This window comes from Nerophis ophidion, linkage group LG03, assembly GCF_033978795.1.
Source record: "Nerophis ophidion isolate RoL-2023_Sa linkage group LG03, RoL_Noph_v1.0, whole genome shotgun sequence".
In the NCBI taxonomy this organism is placed as follows: Eukaryota; Metazoa; Chordata; class Actinopteri; order Syngnathiformes; family Syngnathidae; genus Nerophis; species Nerophis ophidion.
The window spans coordinates 33,461,546-33,487,979 of NC_084613.1; the positions used below are offsets into that span (position 1 = coordinate 33,461,546).

Genomic DNA, 26,434 nt, shown 5'->3' on the forward strand with positions numbered 1-26,434 from the left:
TCTAGCTTTTAGACCTTTGACCTGCCGTTTCTCTTTTTTGCCCCCCTATGCTGCATGGAGAGGTTACCAGGTGGCCACGGACAATACATGGAGTTGTATCAGTCTGAAGGAATGCGCTAGCTGTTTAACTCCTCAATGGGCTTGTATTAGGGCCTGTTTTATTTCTGGTCTGTTGAGCAATAGTTTTTTAAATATTTCATAATTTCTATTCAGATTGTTCCTTCACTTTTAACTTTGAGTTCTTGGAATGTGTATCTTTCTAAAATAAACTGGTTAACTTCGAACTTCCTTCAGATAAATCCCAACAAAACGTAAATTCTGATCATTGCTCCCGACAAAAAGATGGCAATGATCAATAACTCCCCTTTTGTTGGGTTTGATTAGTCAAAGTATTTGGAGGGTCAACTGACCAAAAACTGTTTTGTATCAGCTGAGAAATCTTTCTAAAGTGAGGAATTGGCTGTCAAAATGGGATCTCAAAATAATCATTCACATTGGTCTCGTCTCGCATTGACTGTTATAATTCTGTTTTCACTCATTTCAACAAGTCAACTCTAAAGAGACTTCAGACGTTTGACTGACAGGCAACATTACCCCCATTCTATCCAGTCTTTATTGGCTTCCAGTCAGGTTCCGCGAAGAGTTTAAGATTTTAGACCTGACTTTCCCTGCGCTGCAGTAAATCGCTGATTTGTTGTGCCCTTCCACTTCAGGTGCAACATAGATAAATACAGTACATATACACACACATTTTATATATATATATATATATATATATATATATATATATATATATATATATATATATATATATATATATATATATATATATATATGTATATATAATATATATATATATATATATATATATATATATATATATCTTAGGGGTGTGGGGAAAAAATCGATTCGAATATGAATCGCGATTCTCACGTTGTGCGATTGAGAATGAATTCTCCTTTTTTTAAAAATTGATTTTTTTTTTTTGAATCAATCCAACAAACCAATACACAGCAGTACCATAACAATGGAATCCAATTTCAAAACCAAACCTGACCCAGCAACACTCAGAACTGCAATAAACAGAGCAATTGAGAGGAGACACAAACACGACACAGAACAAACCAAAAGTAGTGAAACAAAAATGATTAGCAACAACAGTATCAATATTAGTTATCATTTCAGCATAGCAGTGATTAAAAATCCCTCATTGACATTATCATTAGACATTAACAAAAATTTAAAAAAAAGAACAATAGTGTCACAGTGGCTTACACTTGCATCGCATCTCGTAAGCTTGACAACACACTGTGACCAATGTTTTCACAAAGATAAAATAAGTCATATTTTTGGTTTGTTTAATAGTTAAAACAAATGTACATTATTGCAATCAGTTGATAAAACATTGCCCTTTACAATTATAAAAGCTTTAAAAAAAAAAAAAATCTACTACTCTGCTAACATGTCAGCAGACTGGGGTAGATCCTGCTGAAATCCTATGTATTGAATGAATACAGAATCCTTTTGAATCAGAAAAATATCGTTTTTGAATCGAGAATCGCGTTGAATCGAAAAAATCGATATATAATCGAATCGATATTGAATTGAATCATGGGACACCAAAAGATTCGCAGCCCTAATGTACATATATATATATATATATATATATATATATATATTTATCTGTGTGTGTGTATATATATATATATATATATATATTTATATATATATATATATATATATATATATACATACAAATTATATATTAGATACATATATATTATACATATACATATAAACATATACATATATATGTATATATATACATACATACAGTACATACATATATATGTATATGTACACATACATATATATATATATATACATACAGTATATACACATATATATACCCACACACACATATATATATATATATACATATACACATATATATGTATATATATATACATACATACAGTACATACATATATATGTATATGTACACATACATATATATATATACATACAGTATATACACATATATATACCCACACACACACACATATATATATATATATATATATACATATATATATATTTATTTATTTTTTTTACTTTATTATTGGTCAACAAAATAAACAGAGTTTTATATGAACAAACAGATGTACATTCATAAACAAACAGTTGTACATTCATAAATAAATATATAAAAATGTTGCAGACCGAAAGGGTTTAGGCTGAAGTTGAACACTTATTGCACCTAACCCTATAAACAAAGTCAAGTACAAGATGAGCTTCCAAAAAATATGAAATTTCCTTTTCCCAACATATTATAAATACACTTTGTACAAAACATAAATACTGTTCAATTATATACACAGTAAAGGCATGTGGAAAAAAAAATCATTGTACACCTGTTAAACCTTTGCACCAATTATATACTATATACAAACAATTGTACTTCCATTATATTTATATCCCACATTTAGTTTTTATTTAACATTGATCATAGTATTAACTACTTTGTTGATTCAAGAGTGATATATTTTTCCAAGACATTGGTCTTAAAGGCCTACTGAAACCCACTACTACCCACCACGCAGTCTGATAGTTTATACATCAATAATGAAATGTTAACATTGCAACACATGCCAATACAGCCTTTTTTGTTTACTAAATTACAAATTTAAATTTCTCGGGAGTTTCGACTTCGAAACGTTATGTAATGATGACGTGTACGCAAGACGTCACGGGTTTTTAGGAAGTATGGGCGTTGCACACACACAGCTAAATGTCGTCTGCTTTAACGGCATAATTATACAGTTTTTTGGACATCTGTGTTGCTGAATCTTTTGCAATTTGTTCAATTAATATTGGAGAAGTCACAGTAGAAAGATGGAGTTGGGAAGCTTTAGCCTTTAGCCACACAAACACATAGTGATTCCTTGTTTAAAATTCCTGGAGGTGAAACTTTCCTATGGATCAGAGCGCGGTCAAGAGAACATGGATCCCGACCACATGTCAACCAGCAGGTTTCGGTGAGAAAATTGTGGTTAAAAAGTCAGTTCTTACCGGAGAAAAGCTGAGCTTGTGTCGTCCATGAAGCTGCCGTCGACTCCACTGAGACACTGCGCTTCAAGACACCGGTGGAGACACCCCTCCGACTATCAGGTAATATTAAACTCACTAAAACACTAGCAACACAATAGAAAGATAAGGAATTTCCCAGAATTAACCTAGTACATGTGTCTAAAAACATCGGAATCCGTCCCAATGCAATCGCGTCTTTTTTTTTTCCTAGTCCATCGCTATTGATATCCTCAAACACGAATCTTTCATCCTTGCTCAAATTAATGGGGAAATTGTCGTTTTCTCGGTCCGAATAGCACTTTTTGTTGGAGGCTCCCATTAAAATCAATGTGAATATGTGAGGAGCCATCAAACATGTGACGTCATCCTCTGCGACTTCCGGTAGAGGCAGGGCTTTTCTCTTAGCACCGAAATGTGCGAACTTTATTGTGGATGTTCTGTACTAAATCTTTTCAGCAAAAATATGGCAATATCGCGAAATGATCAATATGACACATAGAATGGACCTGCTATCCATCCATCCATTTTCTACCGCTTATTCCCTTTCGGGGTCGCGGGGGGCGCTGGCGCCTATCTCAGCTACAATCGGGCGGAAGGCGGGGTACACCCTGGACAAGTCGCCACCTCATCGCAGGGCCAACACCTGCTATCCCCGTTTAAATAAGAAAATCTCATTTCAGTAGGCCTTTAAAGTGTTTTTTAAATGTGTGAATGGAACTGGAACATTTTAAGGAATCATCCAAGCTGTTCCACAGATGAACCCTCCTGACAGAAACACATCTACTTTTTAAGCTCCTTCTTATGTTTGCTTTCTGAAAAACAGCTGAACCTCTGAGGTCATAAGGACTCTCCCTAGGTTTGAACCTCACATGTAGACACCCAGGCAGCATGTGGTTATGAGCTTTGTACGTCACAATAGTAGTGTTGAGGTCAACAAGATCGTGCAGTTTTAATGTTTTTAATTTAATAAACAGAGCATTGGTATGGTCATGATAATCCGCATAATTTACAATTCTAATAGCTTTCTTTTTAAATAAGAACATAAAGTTGATGTTTGATTTGTAATTGTTACCCCAGATTTCAACACAATAATTAAGATATGGGAGTACAAATGAATTATATAACATGTTGAGAGCCTTTTGATTTACAGAGTTTTTAATTTTATGTAACATAGCAATCATTTTTGCCATCTTTGTCTTGAGTATATTTATGTACAGTTTCCAAATTAATTTATCAATTATATAGATTCCCAAAATTGTGTTGAATACACTCTTTCTATCTCCAAATCATCAATTCTTATATGACACTGTATGTTATTTTTCCTATTTCCAATTTCTCAGATAAATCTTAGCTGACATTGCTTAATACGATAAGTAATGAATAATTCCGCTGGTAATCACAGTGTTAAAAATAACGTTTAAATCATAAAACATTCTCATGCATTTTAATCCAACCATCCGTTTTCTATCGCACCTGTTCAAGATGTCGCATTAATAGTCAAAAGTATTTTATTTATTAATGGTTAGCTTCAGTATTATACTTATTATTGGTTAACTTTAGAAAAACAATGTTATTAAAAATAATTGGAGACTTATTATACTCTAAAAATGTTGGTCTTAAAAATACACGCATTTAGTTGTATTCAGTGTTAAAAAATATTATATGGCTCTCACTGAAATATATTTGGAAATATTTGGCTTTCATGGCTCTCTCAGCCAAAAAGGTTCTTGACCCCTGCTCTCGGAGCTGGCCAAGGTCTTGCCCAGAACAGTACAGACTTGTATCATCAGCAAATAGAATGCAGTTGAGTTTTTTAAAGATTTTACAAATATCATTAATATACAATAAAAACAATTTTGGTCCCAGTACAGAACCTTGGGGTACTCCATGTGTTATAATCTTTTATCTGAGTCTACATTGTTCATGTGCACATACTGCTCTCAGCCACCAAGATAACTCTTCAACCAATCATGAGCAAGACCCCTGACACCATACCTCTGCATTTTGTTTAAAAGTAAAGTGTGGGGTCAAAGGCCTTGCTCAGTTCAATAAAAACGCCAACAGCAAACTACCTCTTATCAATTGCAGTGGTTACCTCCTCAACTAGTTCCATCACTGCCATGGAAGTGGACCTATAAGATCGAAAATCATATTGGTGTTCACTCAGCAAGTGATGCTTTTCAATAAAACGGTCTAATCTTGATACAAATACTTTTTCAAGGACTTTTGAAAATTGTGAGATTAAAGAAATAGGCCTATAGTTGGTGAACTGATGCTCATCTCCACTTTTGAAGATAGGAATAACTTTTGCTGTTTTCATCTTCATTGGGAAGACACCTTTTATAAAAGAAATATGGCATATATAAGTGAAGGGAAAAGCTATAAAATCAACAATTTCTTTGATCAGAGAGAAGTCCAAGTCACAGCAGTCTGTTGACTTCTTGTTTTTCTGAGAATTTACAATTTCTGTGATTTCACTTTCATGAACAGGAGAAATAAAAAACGATTCTAAGTTGCTTTGAAAGGTTTGTTCATTAAATTTTACACTGTTTTCAGGTTGTACAATTTAATTTGCTAAATTGGGTCCAACATTCACAAAAAAGGTGTTAAAAGCATCCGTTATTTCCTTAGGGTCATTTATAGTTCGATTATTTTTTAATGACACCATTTAAAACGTTCCACGTACCCTGGATGCTATTTTTATGTTGTTCTAATAGGTTATAGAAATATGTTCTTTTGCGTGCTTTATTATTTGTGTTAACTTATTTTTGTACGTTTTATATTGGTGTTCAGTTTCTTTGGTTCTGTGTATTAAATGTCTTCTGTAAAAATTATTTTTCTTTTTGCAGGACTTCCATATTCCCTTTGTGATCCACGGTTTGTCTTTAATAGTGCTGTCCTTAATGTCGCGTTTTTGAATTGGACAGTGCTTATCATACAGTTTCAGGAAAATGTTAAGAAAAGTTTCATATGCCTCATCCGGGTCTGTGGAGGTATAAACTTCCCCCCAGTCTTGAGCACATAACTTGGACTTAAATGCTGCCATAGTTTTTGGGGTTTGGTGTCTGACAAATCTATATTGAACTTCTTTTTTGGTTTTTATCTTATCAAAGAAATTGTGGAAAATGCTGAATTCAGGTGGATGATCACTTATGTCATAGAGTAGTAGTCCTGCTGTTATTTGATTCTCCGGTTGATTGATGAAAATGGTATCGATCAGTGCGGCAGGGTCTACAATTATTCTGGTTGGTTTTGTGATAAGGGGAAAGAAATGATTGCTGTACAATCATGTTATAAAATCTGTTGTTTTGGTACTGTCCATTGGGTTCAGAAGATTAATATTAAAATCCCCACACACAATATGTATCTTTTTTGACTTACTAAACATACAATCCAATTTTTGACTGAATGTGTCTAGACATGATCCAGGCGTTCTATAAGCACAACTGACGTTTATTTTATTTGTATTTTTCTACTTGAATTTCTACAGTTATACATTCAAAGACTCCAACTATAGCAGTTGATTTGCTGTCAATCTTCCAACAGTTTAAATCTTGATTCACAAAAAGTGCTACTCCTCCTCCCCTTTTTCCAACTCTGTTTGTGGTGAATAATTCATAACCTTCCAATCTCATTTCACAACACTTGTTCTCATCGAGCCAAGTCTCTGGGACTGCACCAACACTGAAGTTTTTGAACTGGCTCAGATATTCTCTAAAATGTTCATAGTTTTTATAAAAGATTTGACAATTAAAACACACACATGCACGCACGCACACACACACACACACACACACACACACACACACACACACACACACACACACACACACACACACACACACACACACACACACACACACAGTATGTGTCATTGTTCGCTATGTGGATAGGACAGGTAAAATTCAGGAGCACTTTATTGGATTTTTTTGATGTTTCTGGGGGAAGAGATGGTCAGTCTGTTTTGAAGTCTTGAATGAGAAAAGACACGGCTACAATTTCAGGGAGAAACTTGTGGCGCAAACCTATGATGAGGCTGCTGTCATGGCTTCAGCTCTCAAAGGTTAAAGCAATAGCCCACAGTGCAATGTGTGTGCATTGCTATGCACACAGACCGAACCTGGCTCTGTCTCAGGGGGATACATGCTTATCTGAGTGCAGAATATTTTTTGAATCACTTTCTGGGTTTGCCACATTTTTCAAAAAATCCACAAAGAGGATGTCAAAATGGAATTTCACATCACGGATAGTGAGCACTGTGACAAATAATTATGATGCCCTCCTGCAAACTTTTGAGATGATCATTGCAGATAAGTCCATGGATGATGACATTGGACTGTGGCAAAGGCTTTCTGATGAAACTGGAGGATTTTGAGTTTGTGTTGATGTTGTACGGAGAACGGGTAAGATTAACTAAGCTCTGCTTCTTCCTTCTCCTTTTCAGACATGTTGAATTGTGTAAATGTAATTGTATCATTTTCTTAAAGTAACTAATTATGTATAACGATAGCACAACAGCGAATGCCAGCATGTTTTTATGCTGGAGTTGCTTAGTTTTGGTTTCCAGTCTTTTGCTTGTTTCTGTAAACTATCGGTCACGTGCTGACCTGACTGCTGGACAGCAGACTAATTGGAAGGCGAGGAAGCGGCCGCTTGCTTTCAGCGTCCAACCAAAAGCCGCACAGTAGCATCTCTGGGTGTGCATGTGGGATGGCGTGTCACACACCTTCTGCGAAATCACTCACCCATTTCTTGAAAGAAGTATCCGTTGGTGGACATGCCAGAGGGAGGCGCCTCTGCGGGAGACAAGACAACAAGGATTCATTAGCGCTCTCGTTTTCTGCCCGAGGGGAAAACAAACGTTTGAAATAATGAAATACTATTCAGAACCTAATCTTTTTTATGTACAATGCATTCAGAAAGTATTCGCAGCACGTGATTTTTTTCTTGATATTTTGTTATGTTACAGCCCTATTCTAAAATGGAATGAAGTCAAATTATGTCCTCAAAATTATACACACAATACCCTCATTATGACATTTATATGTATATGTATATATACATATATATATATATATATATATATATACAAATATATATATATACACACATATATATATACATATATATATATATATATATATATACAAATATATATATATACACACATATATATATACATATATATATATATATATATATATATATATATACATAAATATATATATATACATATATATATATATTAGAAAAGTTTGCAAATGTATTAAAAATAAAAAACTAAGGAATCATGTACAAAAGTATTCACAGCCTTTGCTCAATACTTAGTCGATGCATATATGTATATTTGAATATGATGCCACAAGTTTGGCCCTTTTGTCGTTGCGGCACCTTTCAAGCTCCAAAGTTCGTACATCTACACGCACATTCACTGCACATACATAAATATACACATACATGTACATATACATTCACTGTACAAAAAACATATGTGTGTATATATATATATATATATATATATTTATATATATATATATATATATATATATATATTTATATATATATATAATATATATATATATTTATATATATATATATACACACACACACATATACTGTACATATACATTCACTGTACAAAAAACATATGTGTATATTTATATATGTATATATATATATAATATATATATATTTATATATATATATACATACACACACACACACACACACACACATATACTGTACATATACATTCACTTTACAAACATACATGTACACATACAGTACATATACATACATACAGTCATGCATATAATCACATTTCATTGAACATATATTAAGATTGTCCCCCCAGGGGAAACTGGGTAACAGATGGCACACTGACAAAGCTCAACCTATTAGCACTATAACAATCTACAAGGTTAATACAGTTCGATTCTTTCTTCCCCTCCATTTATTAGCTTTCTTTTGTAATTATAGTTATCATTACATAGATGTATTGTTGCATTTGAACAATTGTATTGTTGATAATAGAGGTAATTATTGTTAAAACTCATTATCAATGGTGCTATTTCTATTGGTATTTGTATTGCTCCATTTGTCGTGTAATAATGCTCATTGTCATTTCTGTGTTATCAATATTTACTTCACTAACTGGTTTCTTTGCGATCACTTTTACTATTATATTTGTGCAGATCCTATTTGATGATGCTGTTCTGTTGTCTCCATCAGGTTGGATGGGAAGTGTTTTTTCTTTTATCTTTCCCTCTAGTCTCCCAGTTCCTGTTGCTACAAGTAAAAACCATCCCCACAGCATGATGCTGCCCCCACCATGCTTCACTGTAGGTCTTGTTTTGGCCTGGTTTCCTCCAAACATAATGCCTGGACTTCACGCCAAAGACTTCAATCTTTGTCTCATCAGACCCGATGAGGAGCTGTTTGCAACTTGCTCAGTTACACTTTTCCAAAGAAAAAAAAATAACTAAAGCAGCATAGGCTAGCTTATGCCAGCTATCCAAATCGCTTATAACTAGCTAACAACACCCAAAATTATTGCACGTCCGCGTGCTGTGTCGGTACGTTCTAGAACAGAGCTGGGAAAATATTTCGACTTGGGGGCCACATTGAGAGAAAAAATGTGTCTGGGGGTTGGGCTGGGCGATATATCCATATATGCGATATATCGCGGGTTTGTCTGTGCGATATAGAAAATGACTATATCGTAATATTCGAGTATACATTCTCACGCAGTTGCTTTTAGCTGCGGGCATTACATTACATCAGGGGTGTCAAACTCAAATACAGAGTGGGCCAAAATTTTAAACTGAACAAAGCCGCGGGCCAAGGTTGAACAAATTAACCTTTTAATTGGGACCCAAACAAGTTTTGCATAGTATATTGAACGAGCAAGGCTTGTATAACTTTATAGTGACATGCAAAATCGATTTTCAAATATTGTAGCATCCCAGAAGAGTTAGTGCTGCAAGGGGGTCTGGGTATTTGTTCTGTTGTGTTTATGTTGGGTTACGGTGCGGATGTTCTCCCTAAATGTGGTTGTCATTCTTGTTTGAGGTGGGTTCACAGTGTGGCACATATTTGTAACAGTGTTAAAGTTGTTTATACGGCCACCCTCAGTGTGACCTGTATGGCGGTTGACCAAGTATGCATTGCATTCACTTGTTTCTGTGTAAAGTCCGCATATAGTATGTGACTGGGTCGACACAATGTTTGTACGGAGAAAAAGTGGACGGGACGACAGTTTGTAGAGGACGTTGAATACAGTGCCTATAAGGCACGTCCTCAATGATGTTGTTTGGGTGGAAATCGAGAGAAATTCGGGAGAATGGTTGCCCCGGGTGATTTTCGGCAAGGGCACTGAAATTCGGGAGTCGCCCGGGAAAATCGGGAGGGTTGGTAAGTATGAGTATTAGCGGTGATTGCTGTGTTATAAAATCGGCGGGCCAGCTCTAATGTTAATTTGATATTGCCTCAAGGGCCATATTAAATTACACAGTGGGCCAAATTTGGCCCGCGGGCCAGAGTTTGACACCCATGCACTACAGGCTCTTCCCACTCCTTGTGTCTCCTTCTCACGGAGTGTAATCTAAGCGCAGGTTCTTACACACGTCACATACTGTCACGTCAAACGTCACATACGTATACGCCCTCGCCCAGCAGAGAGGTAGCAGCGTGGCTAACGTTAGCTGTGATGCTAGCGGGGTGTTGCTACGAGAGGAAGAAGGTGCGAATCTGGTAACACATGAAGGAAGAATTAATTCCCAAGAAAAACAGAACGGGGTCCATCGTCTGGTGGTGGTTCGGCGGGAATATGTCGAATAGACAACTTTAATTTGTCAAGTGTGGGGCACAAGCGTTGCTACCACAAGTAGCATAACTGCTAATATGTAGCATCATTTGAAAAGTCACCTGCTAATAACTTTAATAAATACAGTTTTGGTAAATCGACTCAGTTGTGATTTCCCTCTCTGCATGAACGTTTGAAATGAGCATATATTAATGTAGTATGAAGAAGAATGTTTTAATGTAGACACATAGAATCATCATCATACTGCTGTGATTATATGCATAACGTGTTCATTCAAGGCTAAGGCAAAATACCGAGACATATATCGTATATCGCGATATGGTCTAAAAATATTGCGATATTAAAAAAAGACCATATCGCCCAGCCCTATCTGGGGGGCCAATGTGTATGTGTGTATCAATCAATCAATTAATGTGTACTTATATAGCCCTAAATCACTAGTGTCTCAAAGGGCTGCACAAACCACAACACAAACATCCTCGGTAGGCCCACATAAGGGCAAGGACAACTCACACCCAGTGGGACGTCGTTGACAATGATGACCCAGTGGGACGTATAAATAATATATAAACTATATATACACATTTACCTGTAAAAATCTGCTGTACAGTATATGTGTGAGTCCCTTTTTTTCAGAAATGTCACAATGTCCGAAAAGTTATGAGAGACCACCTGAAATAAAAGGAATGGAATTTTACTTTTTTTTTTACTGAATGGGACACCTAAAATGTACATGCAACTAAAGACAGTGGGATTTACCATATTAACTATGAATAATAAAACACTGAATATTAACAACATTGCCCCCTTTTACTTATCAGACCAGCTCCTCCTTACACATCTTTTACAATCAAGCAAAACACAACACAATTTTTTCGAACAACAAAATATGAATGCAAAGGATAAAAACACCTACAATGGGATATATTACCACTCCTATGCAGAAATGTGTTGTAAAAATCTGCTTCTGCCTCTGTTTCTGACACACACGTTTCAGGCTGGCTGCTCTGAAAACAAACCCCGCCGACTCTGCTTTGTTCCTGTCTGAGCTGCTGCCCGACGGTCAGGATTGAAAATCTTAATGGGCCGCATATGACCCGCAGGCCGTATTTTGCCCATGTCTGATCTAGAAGTAGTGAGAGGGAGGGATTTACTGTGTAAAATACATTGGAAAGCTAACACCCTCTAGGCATGGGTTTAATATTGCAAACAGCCCTTTGAGAGTATCATACTGTATATTCTCATTACTCATCACAGAAAACTTGGCTCTCCAAGTACCACCGTAATAACCAACATTAAAATTCAGTAGTGTAGTGGGCCAAAGTATTCATTAAGTACCACCATAATGACATTAAATACAGTAGTGTACTAGACCTTAGTATTTATCAAGTACAACCATAGTGTCCAACATTAAAATGCAGTAGCGCAGTACATCTAAGTATTCATCAAGTACCACCGTAATGACAACATTAAAATACCGTAATGTAGTAGGCTTAAGTATTCATTAGGTACCACCATTAAAATACAGTAGCGCAGTAGACTTAAGTATTCATCAAGTGCCACCATGATGACAACATTAAAATACAGTAGTGTAGTAGGCCTAAGTATTCATCAAGTACCACCATAATGACAACATTAAAATAAAATAGTGTAGTATGCCTAAGTATTCATTAAGTACCACCATAATGACAACATTAAAATAAAGTAGTGTAGTAGGCCTAAGTATTCATCAAGTACTACCATGAGGACTACATTAAAATACAGTAGTGTAGTAGGCCCAAGTATTCATTAAAAACATTGAGATATGACAAGTATGTTTAATATTTTTGGCCTCTGCAACATCACACACAGTTTGAAGAGTAACACTGTGTTTGAATAGAGGAAAATAAAACACTGTACTTTAATCAAGGGATTGTTTGGCCAACCATAGTTTGGGAAAACTGACCCATCGTGCAATGAGGTGGCGACTTGTCCAGGGTGTACCCTGCCTTCTGTCCGATTGTAGCTGAGATAGGCTTTGAATTATTATTGAACAGGCACGTGACACTACTGCCTGTTTGAAGACAGAATTATTTTTGAACAGGCACGTGACACTACTGCCTGTTTAAAGACACCAAAACACAAGAAAAATGTTTCATCTTCCTCGTATGTTGGCTACACTTTTAAGACAAGAGGTGCTCAAACCGCATGGCAATTTTTAAAACGTAACAAGGAACTCACTCTCTCTCCTTACTCAAAGAACAGAGTTGTAAAAAAAGATAAAACAATTTTTATATAATGCTTTGCCACACATCTTGAAACGTTATCGAAGTTATGATGAAATACTATATAGCTTTATATCATTGCTAAAGTTCACCCTCTGGCCACTAGAGGTCCCCAAATTCTTTACATTTCATCCACAAATACCTCTGATGAACATCAGGCTTGCAGATTGATGGACTTAATGGTTAACTTTCAAATACACCAACAACAGCTAGCAATAGCATCCACCAATCTGTCACTGCTACACATTTAAAAAAAGACACATCTCACTGAGAACAACTTTGAAATCTTCAAATGAGTTTTAATGTCCCCGATGTGAGACGAATAAAGTCCATCATCGTCGTCTACTTTGCAAATCCTTGTTTTAACAGCACACAATAGTCATTCATCAGGGCTTAATGGCAGAATATTACGCAGCCTAATCAATGATTGCATCATTTACATTTTAATTCCTCTACATTCGGCAGATTGCACACACACACACACACACACACACACACACACACACACACACACACACACACACACACACACACACACACACAGACTTAAGATATTGTCCATGCACTAAATTAGTCTGATTTGTCAAATAGTTTGTCTCTAAATAAGCCTCCTACAGCCCATAGAAACACCTTAATCTGACTGTGTACGGTTTTTGAAATGTCGGACTAACACACCTGGATTATGCAATCGGACACTAGCCCTCTCGAGGTGAGGTGTGCCACCGTATCGCGCATGCGCCAATCTCAATGCACAGGTTACAAACCGGAAGCAGACACATTACAATAAAAACATAACGATTGTTGCTGTCACGGCGGGGTTTTTGCAGCTTACTGCGAGGTTTGTTCCCCCGGGGTGCAAACCGACTATTTCTGATAGGGCGTGCAGGTAGGAACATATTTATTAATCTTGTCAAATATTCAAAGTACTAAAAATAACGGAAAACAAGGCGAAGGTACAACGCGCTGATCACACTTGGAGCTGAACTAAGACTTAGCATAAACTATGACAAGGAAGACTTACTAGCTGTGGCATGAGCAAACAAAAATGAAGCGAAGACTTGGCATAAATTTGGAATTAGACATGAACCGAACAATGACCCCAGACCAACTGATTGGCAAAGAAAGGCTTAAATAGTGTCTCTTGATTAGAGCCAGGTGAGCGTCCAGAACACCAGTGGCAGGTGAAAATCATACGCAACCATGGCAATCAAAACAAACAAGTGCACAAAACAGGAACTAATGGAGTCAAACTAACAGAACATAACGAAAACATGATCAGAACCACGGATCATGACAGTTGCAAATTGTGGAGTCTTATTCATCCATCCATGCCATCTTCTTCCGCTTATCCGAGTTCGGGTCGCGGGGGCAGACCCTGAGCAGGGAAGCCCAGACTCTCCTCTCCCCAGCCACTTCGTCCAGCTCTTCCCGGGGAATCCCGAGGCGTTCCCAGGCCAACCGGGAGACATAGTCTTCCCAACGTGTCCTGGGTCTTCGCCGTGGCCTCCTACCGGTCAGACGTGCCCGAAACACCTCCCTAGGGAAGTGTTCGGGTGGCACCTCTCGATGTGGAGGAGCAGCGGCTTTACGTTTGAGCTCCTCCCGGATGGCAGAGCTTCTCACCCTCTCTCTCTTTCGGCCGTTTGTACCCGTGATCTCGTCCTTTCGGTCATGACCCAAAGCTCATAATCATAAGTGAGGATGGGAATGTAGATCGACCGGTAAATTGAGAGCTTTGTCTTCCAGCTCAGCTCCTTCTTCACCACAACGAATCGATACAGCGTCCGCACTACTGAAGACGCCGAACTGATCCGCCTGTCAATCTCTTGATCCACTCTTCCCTCACTCGTGAACAAGACTCCGAGATACTTGAACTCCTCCACTTGAGGCAGGGTCTCCTCCCGAGCCCGGAGATGGCACTCCACCCTTTTCTGGGCGAAAACCATGGACTAGGACTTGGAGGTGCTGATTCTCATCCCAGTCGCTTCTCACTCTGCTGCGAACCGATCCAGTGAGAGCTGTAGATCCTGGCCGGATGAAGAACCCGGAGATGGCACTCCACCCTTTTCTGGGCGAAAACCATGGACTAGGACTTGGAGGTGCTGATTCTCATCCCAGTCGCTTCTCACTCTGCTGCGAACCGATCCAGTGAGAGCTGTAGATCCTGGCCGGATGAAGAACCCGGAGATGGCACTCCACCCTTTTCTGGGCGAAAACCATGGACTAGGACTTGGAGGTGCTGATTCTCATCCCAGTCGCTTCTCACTCTGCTGCGAACCGATCCAGTGAGAGCTGTAGATCCTGGCCGGATGAAGCCATCAGTACCACATCATCTGCAAAAAGCAGAGACCTAATTCTGCAGCCACCAAACCGGATCCCCTCAAAGCCTTTAGTGCGCCTAGAAATTCTGTCCATAAAAGTTATAAACAGAATCGGGGACAAAGGGCAGCTTTGGCGGAGTTCAAGCCTCACTGGAAACGTGTCCGACTTAATGCCGGCAATGCGTACCAAGCTCTGATACTGATCGTACAGGGAGCGGACCGCCACAATCAGACTGTCCGATACCCCATACTCTCTGAGCACTCCCCACAGGAATTCCCGAGGGACACGGTCGAATGCCTTCTCCAAGTCCACAAAGCACATGTAGACTGGTTGGGCAAACTCCCATGCACCCTCAAGGACCCTGCCGAGAGTATAGAGCTGGTCCACAGTCCCATGACAAGGACGAAAACCACACTGTTCCACCTGAATCCGAGGTTTGACTATCCGGCGTAGCCTCCTCTCCAGTACACTTGAGTAGACCTTACCGGGAAGGCTGAGGAGTGTGATCCCACGATAGTTGAAACACACACTCCGGTTCCCCTTCTTAAAGAGAGGAACATCCACCCCGGTCTGCCAATCTAGAGGCACTGCCCCTGATGTCCACGCGATGCTGCAGAGTCTTGTCAACCAAGACAGCCCCACAACATCCAGAGCCTTAAGGAACTCCGGGCGGCTCTCATCCACCCCCGGGGCCTTGCCACCGAGGAGCTTTTTAACCACCTCAGCAACCTCAGCCCCAGAAATAGGAGAGACCACCACAAAATTCCCCTGGCACCGCTTCCTCATAGGAAAAAGTGTTGGTGAGATTGAGGAGGTCTTCGAAGTATTCGCTCCACCGATCCACAACATCCGCAGTCGAAGTCAGCAGAACACCATCCTCACCATACATGGTGTTGACAGGCACTGCTTCCCCCTCCCGAGGCGGCGAATGGTGGTCCAGAATCGCTTCGGAGACGTCCAAAAGTCGTTTTCCATGGCTTCCCCAAAATCCTCCTATGTCCGAGTTTTTGCCTCCGCGACCACTGAAGCCTCACACCGCTTGGCTTGTCCTATGAGCCAAAAGAACCCGATAGGTCTCTTTCTTCAGCTCGACGGCATCTCTGACCGCCATTGTCCACTAACGGGTTCTAGGATTTCCGCCACGACAGGCACCAACTACCTAGCATACACAGCTCCAATCATCCGCCTCGAAAATAGAGGTACGGAACATGGTCCCGCACTTGCCTAGTGACATGTTCAAAGTTCTTCCGGATGTGGGAATTGAAATTCTCTCTGACAGGAGACTCTGCCAGACGTTCCCAGCAGACCCTCACTGTGCGTGTGGGCGTGCCAAGTCTGTCCGGCATCCTCCCCCACATCCCAGCCAACTCACCACCAGGTGGTGATCGGTAGAAAGCTCTGCTCCTCTCTTCACCCGAGTGTCCAAAACATGAGGCCGCAAATTCGATGACACAACTACAAAGTCAATCATGGAACTGCGGCCTAGGGTGTCCTGGTGCCAACTGGACATATGGACACCCTTATGTTTAAACATTGTGTTTGTTATGGTAAATCTGTGATGAGCACAAAAGTCCAATAACAAAACACCACTTGGGTTCAGATCCGGGCGGCCATTCTTCCCAATCAAGAACTTCTCCACTTCGCGCACTAGCTCAGGCTCCTTCTCCCCCAATGAGGTGACGTTTTACGTCTCAAGAGCTAGCTTTTGTAGCCGAGGATCAGACCGCCAAGTGCCCTGCCTTCGGCTGCCACCCAGCTCACATCGTACCCGACCTCTATGGCCCCTGCCAAGGGTGGTGAGCCCATTGGAAGGGGAACCCATGTTGCCTCTTCAGGCTGTGCCCAGCCGGGCCCCATGGGAACAGGCCCGGCCACCAGGCGCTCGCCATCATGCCCCACCTCCTGGCCTGGCTCCAGAGGGGGGCCCCGGTGACCCACGTCCGGGCGAAGGAATCTTGGTCCTCGATTTGTGTTCTTCATAAAGGTCTTCGAGCTGCTCTTTGTCTGATCCCTCACCTGGTCTCATTCATCTATTGTAGAAGTCGTCTATAAAGCTCAGGTTGTGCGTTAGTTTAGCATCTTGTGTCGTGATCTTTTGCCTCTTGTTGACACACGGCCCCACGTGGCTTCCATGAAGGTTAAACATGAAGTTCATCAGAAAGAATGTTTGAATGATTTTACTATGTTAAATTCTAAATGAATCTTTGTCAGTTTAAGGTAATAGCTCGATGTGTGCTGGAACATTGGTTTGTTTGTCATTTTGTTTGCAGGATTACTGAATTAAAATGAAACTTTGGCGAAGGGTGGCACCGACAATCAGGAAGAATCCATCAAATTTTTGTGCAAATCTGTAAAAAATATGTTCCGTCCCAGAATGCAAATGGTCAGTCCGCTGTCAGCTCATGCTATGTGTTAGCTAAGCATCTTATGTCGTGATCTTTTGCCTCTTGTTGACACAAGTCCCCACGAGGCTGTCACGCAGGTTAAACGTGAAGTTCATTGGAAAGGAGTTTTAAAAATGTTTACTATGTTAAGTTCTAAATAAATGTTTGTCGGCTAAAGTTAATAGCTGGATGTGTGCTGAAACATTGGTTTGTTGGTCATTTTGTTCGCAGGATTACTCAACAACCGCAACATCGATTACCATGAAACTTTGGCGACAATCAGGAAAATTGCATCAAATTTTTGTGCAAATCTGTGAAAAAAATGGAGTAAAGCTTTTCAAATTGTGGCGTCTCATTCATCTATTGTAGAAGTCATCTATAAAGCTTATGTTGTGTGTTAACTTAACATCTTGTGTCGTGATTTTTGCCTCTTGTTGACACAAGGCCCCACGTGGCTTCCATGAAAGTTAAACTTGAAGTTCATTCGAAAGGATGTTTGAATGATTTTACTATGTTAAATTCTAAATTAATCTTTGTCAGCTTAAAGCAGGGGTCGGGAACCTTTTTGGCTGAGAGAGCCATGGAAGGCAAATATTTTAAAATATATTTCCGTGAGAGCCATATAATATTTTGTTTAACACTGAATACAACTAAATGCGTGCATTTTTAAGTAAGACCAACATTTTTAGAGTATAATAAGTCTCTCATTCTTTTAATAACATTGTTATTTTGAAGCTAGCCATTAATAAATAAATTACTTCATACTATTAATGCGACTTCTTAAACAGGTGCGTTAAAAAATACGGACGGATGGATTAAAATGCAAGAGAATGTTTTATATTTTGAACGTTATTTTTAACACTGTGATTACCAGTGGAATTATTCATTACTTATTGTGTTAAGTAATGTCAGCTAATATACATCTGAGAGCCAGATGCAGTCATCAAAAGAGCCGCATCTGGCTCCAGAGCCAGAGGTCCCCTACCCCTGGCTTAGGGTAATAGCTCGATATGTGCTGGAACATTGGTTTGTTCGTCATTTTGTTCGCAGGATAACTGAAAAACCGCAACATTGATTACCATGAAACTTTGGCGAAGGGTGGAATCAACATTCAGGAAGAATCCATCAAATTTGTGTGCGAAACTGTGTAAAATGCTGGTAGAACTTGTCCCCCCCTGTCCCAGAATGCAAATGGTCCGTCCATCGTCAGCTCATGTTGTGCTAGCTTAGCACTTGGTGTCATTATCTTTCGCCTTTTGTTGCCGTTCATGCAAGTTAAAGAGGAAGATCATCGCTAAATTGCCGCCTCACAGAGCTAACTGCAAGGGGGGGGGGGGGGGGGGGGGTGTTTGCATCCTCGTCAAAAAAGCTTTGTGGCTCAATTTGGAATTAGTGAATAATCTGGCAAGGAGCGTTTGTGACAGTGAGACGGGGCCGCTGAGCAGTTGAGACGCGATGAAAGTTATTCAACACAGAGTCTGGGGGCTGTGAGGAGGGGCTTCATTAAGCATTAAGCTGCTCATGTTTCCATTTATTTTCAAACTGTAACCACACCAGGACCTTTCCTTCTTAAACAAGAGAGCAAAATGTATGAGGGGCCGTTAGGCACATTAATCAGAAATACCTCTTACATACACGACTGAAACGCTCACACATACACTACTGAAATGCTCTCACATACACGACTGAAATGCTCTCACATACACTACTGAAACGCTCTCACATACACTACTGAAACGCTCTCACATACACTACTGAGACGCTCTCACATACACTACTGAGACGCTCTCACATACACTACTGAAATGCTCTTACATACACAACTGAAATGCTCTTACATACACTACTGAAATGCTCTTACATACATTACTGAAATGCTCTTACATACACTACTGAAATGCTCTCACATACACTACTGAAATGCTCTCACATACACTACTGAAACACTCGTATACACACTACTGAAATGCTCTCACATACACTACTGAAATGCTCTCACATACAGTACTGAAACACTCTTATACACACTATTGAAACACTCTTGTACACACTACTGAAATGCTCTTACATACACTACTGAAATGCTCTCACATAAACAACTAAAATGCTCTCACATAAACAACCAAAATGCTTTACTCTCACGCACACACACACCACTTGCGTGTGAGAGACAACAATTTTAGTAGTATGTGTGCAAGAATTTCAGTTATATGTATGAGAGCATCTTACCAGTGTGTATGAGAGGATCTTACCAGTGTAAATGAGAGCATTTTACTAGTGTGTATAAGCGACATTGCATTCCGGTTCCGGTCACCAATAATGCCTGCCCCTTTTCAGTTTTTTTTTTTTAAAGCCAAGTTGTTTGTGAACAAAATGTCTGCCTAACTGCCGGCAAGTAGCTAACTGAGGCAGGAGCTCTACTTCATAACTTGAGGGCTTCAGCGGAGAATATAAGAACACTTTCAATGCAACAAGGGTCGGGCTGCTGCCGTGGGTTGCACCTGCGTGCCGCGACACCTGAGCGGCCACTTTCTCCTCCCGACAGCCAAGCAGCCTGGAGCACTCGTTCCGTTGCGATAATGCACCGTCCGCAGCATTATCAAGCGCAACCTTCCGGCTCATGGACATCGGCGCAAGAGGAGGAAAAGGTAATTAGACGTTATTTATTTCTAAATGACTGTTGAATCCCATGGAATGTAAGGCAACATGGCATTGTAGCAATTAAGCAGTTAGCCTTGTGTCCCTCCACTACAAACAAGTTAGCAACTAATGTTTCTGCGGCTCCTAAGAGTCAGACATCGATTGCAAACTTGCCGTTTGTCTCGGAGGAAACGGAAAGAATATACTGTCAATTCATCTAGTAATGTTTGCAGAGTTGTTGCTATGTTAACATGTCGAAATGTGAGTCACGTCGTGGTACATCGGTAGCTGATCGAAAAGTAATAATAATTGATTACATTTATTTAGCGCTTTTCTTTGGACTAGATAAGGGGTCCCCAAACTACCGCTGACGGCCCGCCAACGTCCAACATCCAGCCCGCTGGAATTATTATTTTTGGTATTATTATTTTAAATCTGTCTTTTCTAATCCATTTTTTGATGTCCCCTAGCCGCTCAAGCAAGTCATTATGTCTAAAAATGCATTTATACATATATACACACATATATATATATATATATATATATATATATATATATATATATATATATATATATATATATATATATATGTATATATATATATATATATATATATATATATATATATATATATATATATATACAGACAAACTCTGTTTCCATATGAGTTGGGAAATTGTGTTGGAAGGAAATATAAACGGAATACAATAATTTGCAAATCATTTTCAACCCATATTCAGTTGAATGCACTACAAATACAAGGTATTTGATGTTGAAACTCATAAACCTTATTTCTTTTTTGCCAATAATAATTAACTTGGAATTTCATGGCTGCAACACGTGCCAAAGTAGTTGGGAAAGGGCATGTTCACCACTGTGTTGTATCACATTTTCTTTTAACAAAACTCAGTAAACGTTTGGGAACTGAGGACACTATTTGTTGAAGCTTTGAAAGTGGAATTCTTCACCATTATTGCTTGATGTACAGCTTAAGTTGTTCAACAGTCCCGGGTCTCTGCTGTCGTATTTTACGCTTCATAATGCGCCACACATTTTCGATGGGAGACAGGTCTGGACTGCAGGCAGGCCAGGAAAGTACCCGCACTCTTTTACTACGAAGCCACGCTGTTGTAACACATGGCTTGGCATTGTTTTGCTGAAATAAGCAGGGACGTCCATGATAACGCTGCTTGGATGACAACATATGTTGCTCCAAAACCTGTATGTACCATTCAGCATTAATGGTGCCTAAACAGATGTGTAAGTTACCCATGCCTTGGGCACTAATACACCCCCATACCATCACAGATGCTGGCTTTTGAACTTTGCGCCTATAACAACCCGAATGGTTATTTTCCTCTTTGTTCTGGAGGACACCACATCCACAGTTTCCAAATATAATTTGAAATGTGGACTCGTCAGACCACAGAACGACTTTCCACTTTGCATCAGTCCATCTTAGGTGAGCTCCGGCCCAGCGAAGCCGGTAGCGTTCCGTTGTGTTGTTGATAAATGGCTTTCGCTTTGCATAGTAGAGTTTTAACTTACAGATGTAGGGATCAGCTGTAGTTACTGACAGTGGTTTTATGAAGTGTTCCTGAGCCCGTGCGGTGATATCCTTTACACACTGATGTCGGATTTTGATGCGGTACCATCTGAAGGATCAAAGGTCTGTAATATCATCGCTTACGTGCAGTGATTTCTCCAGATTCTCTGAACCTTTTGATGGTTTTACGGACCGTAGATGGTAAAATCCTTAAATTCTTTGCAATAGTTGTTGAGAAATGTTGTTCTAAAACTGTTCGACAATTTGCTTACAAAGTGGTGACCCTCACCCCATCCTTTTTTGTGAATTACTTAGTATTTCATGGAAGCTGCTTTTATACCCAATCATGGCACCCACCTGTTCCCAATTAGCCTGCACACCTTTGGGATGTTCCAAATAACTGTTTGATGAGCATTCCTTAACTTTATCAGTATTTATTGCCACCTTTCCCAACTTCTTTGTCACGTGTTGCTGGTATCAAATTCTAAAGTTAATGATTATTTGCAAAAAAGATGTTTATCAGTTTTAACATCAAATATGTTGTCTTTGTAGCTTATTCAATTGAATATTATTTGCAAATCATTGTATTCCGTTAATATTTACATCTAACACAATTTCCCAACTCAAATGGAAACGGGGTTTGTATATATATATATATATATATATATATATATATATATATATATATACATATATACATACATATATACATACATATATAAATATACATACACACATATGTACATATAGTGTATATATACATACATATATATATATATATATACATGTGTATTTATATATACACACACATATATATATATATACATACATACACATACATATATGTATATATATATATATATACATACATGTATACATATATATACATATACTGTATATATACATACATATATATAAATATATATATACACGTGTATTTATATATACACATACATTATATATATATTACATACATATATATATATATATATATATATAGATATATGTATATGTATATATATATATCTGTATATACATATGCCATGTCCAGTACCAATTAACAGCGATTGAGGGAAAACCATATATTGATGCACCTGCATATCATGTTTTAATTTTTCCACTAATGTCAGCAACATTAGGATTAGCAAAGGACTACGGCTCTCAAAATCATTATGTTAATGTTAATTTCCCAACTCATATGGAAACCGGGTCTGTATGTATGTATGTATATATATATATATATATATATATATTACATATATATATACATATATATATATATATACATATATATATATATATATATATACATACATACATACATACATACGTACATACACACACATACATATATAGACATACATATATACATATATGTACACACATATATATATATACATACAGTATACTGTATATATACATACATATATACATATACACATGTGTATTTATTAGGGGTGGGCAAATTAATGCGTTAATTACGAGTTAACTCATCAATCTATTAACGCCGACAATTATTTTATCCCACATTTGCGTATGTTGTTTACATGCTTTTATTTTGTTAACGCCTTTTCTTTACAAGATGGCGTCGCCCGGACGGGCTTCGGCTTCGAGGGGCTCTTGGTAAAGATGGAACATTTGGCAAAAATACCGGACAATTCTGCAAATTTCATGGCTGGCTTACAGCGTGGTCACTCCGGGATCACTTACGACCGCCAGACAATTCTGAATGTGGATAGATCGGGCCGTTTTGGACTGAATGACGCGTGCTTGCTAGACCGGCTAGCTAGCATGGGAATACTTTGCCGGCTACATCCAGCGGCCTGTGAAGCAGCGGAGTATATGTGTTGTCTGTCTATTTATCAATAATGTAGACGAGGCGTGTTGGCTGAGTTCTTAACGTTTGCTTTTAGAGCGTGGATATCACAACATACAAGATGCTGTCATGGCGACACAACCTATACCGGGCTACCGCGCATGCTCGTCACTCCTGTTGCATGCTGGGTAGGGTAGTTCTTTTATTCCCTGGCTCATAACATCACAATATAGTACCATGTATATGATGCGTTCAGTTTATCAAGGCACCAAGCAAACAATCGGAAAATTCCCATCATATCAATTCCTAGATATGGTCATAATAATTTTAATTGCACTACGCAGAATAAACACATTATTAATATTGCTACTACGGATAATTTGATCAAAAAATCCCTAAAACAGCCCACTACCTATAATATAGGTTTTTTTAAACATAAGATCCCCGATCAAAAAAATGTTTCTGCTGTTACCTCAGAAATTGCGTGTTCAGATGTTATGATTGTGGCTCAGAGATTTGTATGTGGATTATATTTATTTTCCATAACAAACAGGATAACTTAAATACTCTGGCAGTGGTAGTAATAAGCTTAAATGTTTGTATTTACATTTTTTGAGTTGATTTTTCATAAAATATTCTATTTAACTGCTACTGTTTAACAAGGACTGATTTAAATTGTGTTTGCACAACAAATGTTTTGGTGCTTTTGTTCATGTGGGGGAATATTCCAATAAAGGTGCACTACACACTACATTGGAATTCATTATTGGGCTTTGCGTATACAATGCAGTTAATCGCGATTAATCAGAGAAATATTGCGATTAACTTCGATTAAAATGTTTAATCGTTTTCCAGCCCTAGTATTTATATATACACACACACACATATATATATACATACATACATACATATATATACTGTATATATATATATATATATATATATATATATATATATATATATATATATATATATATATATATATATATATATATGTATGTATATACATATGCCATGTCCAGTACCAATTAACAGCAATTAATGAGGTAAAACCATATATTGATGCACCTGCATATCATGTTTTAATTTTTACACTAATGTCACCAACATTAGGATTAGCGAAGGACTACGGCTCTCAAAATAATTATGTTAATGAAGATTAATCCATAAATGTAATTAAAACAGTTACGTTACAACCCATGTGGAAGCGCTGAACAACTCGAAATCCCCAGTAAAAAAAAGTTTGGGCAGTTTGTAGAGTCACACATACCCATACAAAGTACTTGCTGTGGATTCGGTAGTGACAAGCAAACATGTCTATTTGGATGATGTTCAACAGCATATTGCTTCTCTCTATGATCCACATTGGGGCCTCTGCACGGTTCTACTGGAGTCTGATAAAGCTTGCGTATACTTGCAGTGTGAACAGTCAGCAAGAAAAAAAAAGTCAGATTAAAAAAAAATCAGATTTGGGACACTTTGGCCTGCAGTGTAAACATAGTCTAGGACATTACTATTTTCCCCACGCTTTGCACCCTGCGGCTGAATTGGATTTTTTACAGGTTCTCATGCCGCCAATAAATTTTGCCTTGTTGCATCAGATCAATGAAACTGCCAGACGGGTGAGTGGGGATGAATGAAATTGTTCACATTCAATTAAAACGCAGTCACACAATCATGCATTCAGACATTTAGCGTGTTATGGACTCACCCTCATCATGGAGAAGTCACGAGGAAAGGCAAATGACGAAGCTGAAGCAATCAAGCTGGCCATTGATAAAGGAAAAGGCGCCGCCAAAGAAGACAACTTCTACAGCAAACTACTTTATGATGTGTTACAGGAACTGTCTCTTGTTAAAATTGTGACTAAACAAAACTAGGCAAAGACACTGAAAATGTGTGTTATTTTTTGTATTATGGCGCCATACCGTACCAGCAGTGCTGCCGGTACTGCACTGCCCTTCTGTTTAGACTGAGCTATGAACCGGTCTTCTTGCCATCCATAGCGTTCTACTCATATGGATTCTTCTTTTATCACCCCAAGCAGCGTTTTAAAATTTTACAATATAACTAAAACAATTCTTATGTACTAAAGCGTTCCATCTGTGATGTCTGTAGGAGAGTTTTTATGGATATTTGTACGCGCTATCGTAATGTAATCAATTTAGCGTCGTTAGCATTAGCTTATATGTTAACACCTTTACGAGTGTTTCTGTTAGTAATAATAACTTACAATGGCATTCTTTTTGCATTGTTTCAGTTTTATAAATTCACCAAAACGTCACCATGGAGTTATTGAGTCCGTTTAGCTGATTGGAGAGGTAGCTTGCGCAGCTAGTGGGTCCATGAGGTTGACCTCTGTTTTGTTTGATCGTTCGTTTTATTGCCGTGTTACAGACACTGTTTGGAAACAATTACGGTATGTAAATTTAATCAATCAATCAATCAATGTTTATTTATACAGCCCTAAATCACAAGTGTCTCAAAGGGCTGCACGAACCACAACAACTGCCTCAGTAGAGCCCACATAAGGGCAAGGAAAAACTC

General features: G+C 38.6%; 1 protein-coding gene across 5 annotated transcripts in view; it reads right to left on the bottom strand.

The window, feature by feature from the left end:
* The window catches only part of slc4a11 (solute carrier family 4 member 11), a 303,990-nt gene that overhangs the window by 172,320 nt on the left and 105,236 nt on the right, over nucleotides 1-26,434 (bottom strand). For all 5 annotated transcript variants that reach the window (XM_061894871.1, XM_061894875.1, XM_061894874.1 and 2 more), the window contains one exon: nucleotides 7,836-7,886. In XM_061894871.1, coding sequence (XP_061750855.1) covers nucleotides 7,836-7,886 — 51 coding nt within the window. The remainder of the gene's footprint in view (nucleotides 1-7,835; nucleotides 7,887-26,434) is intronic.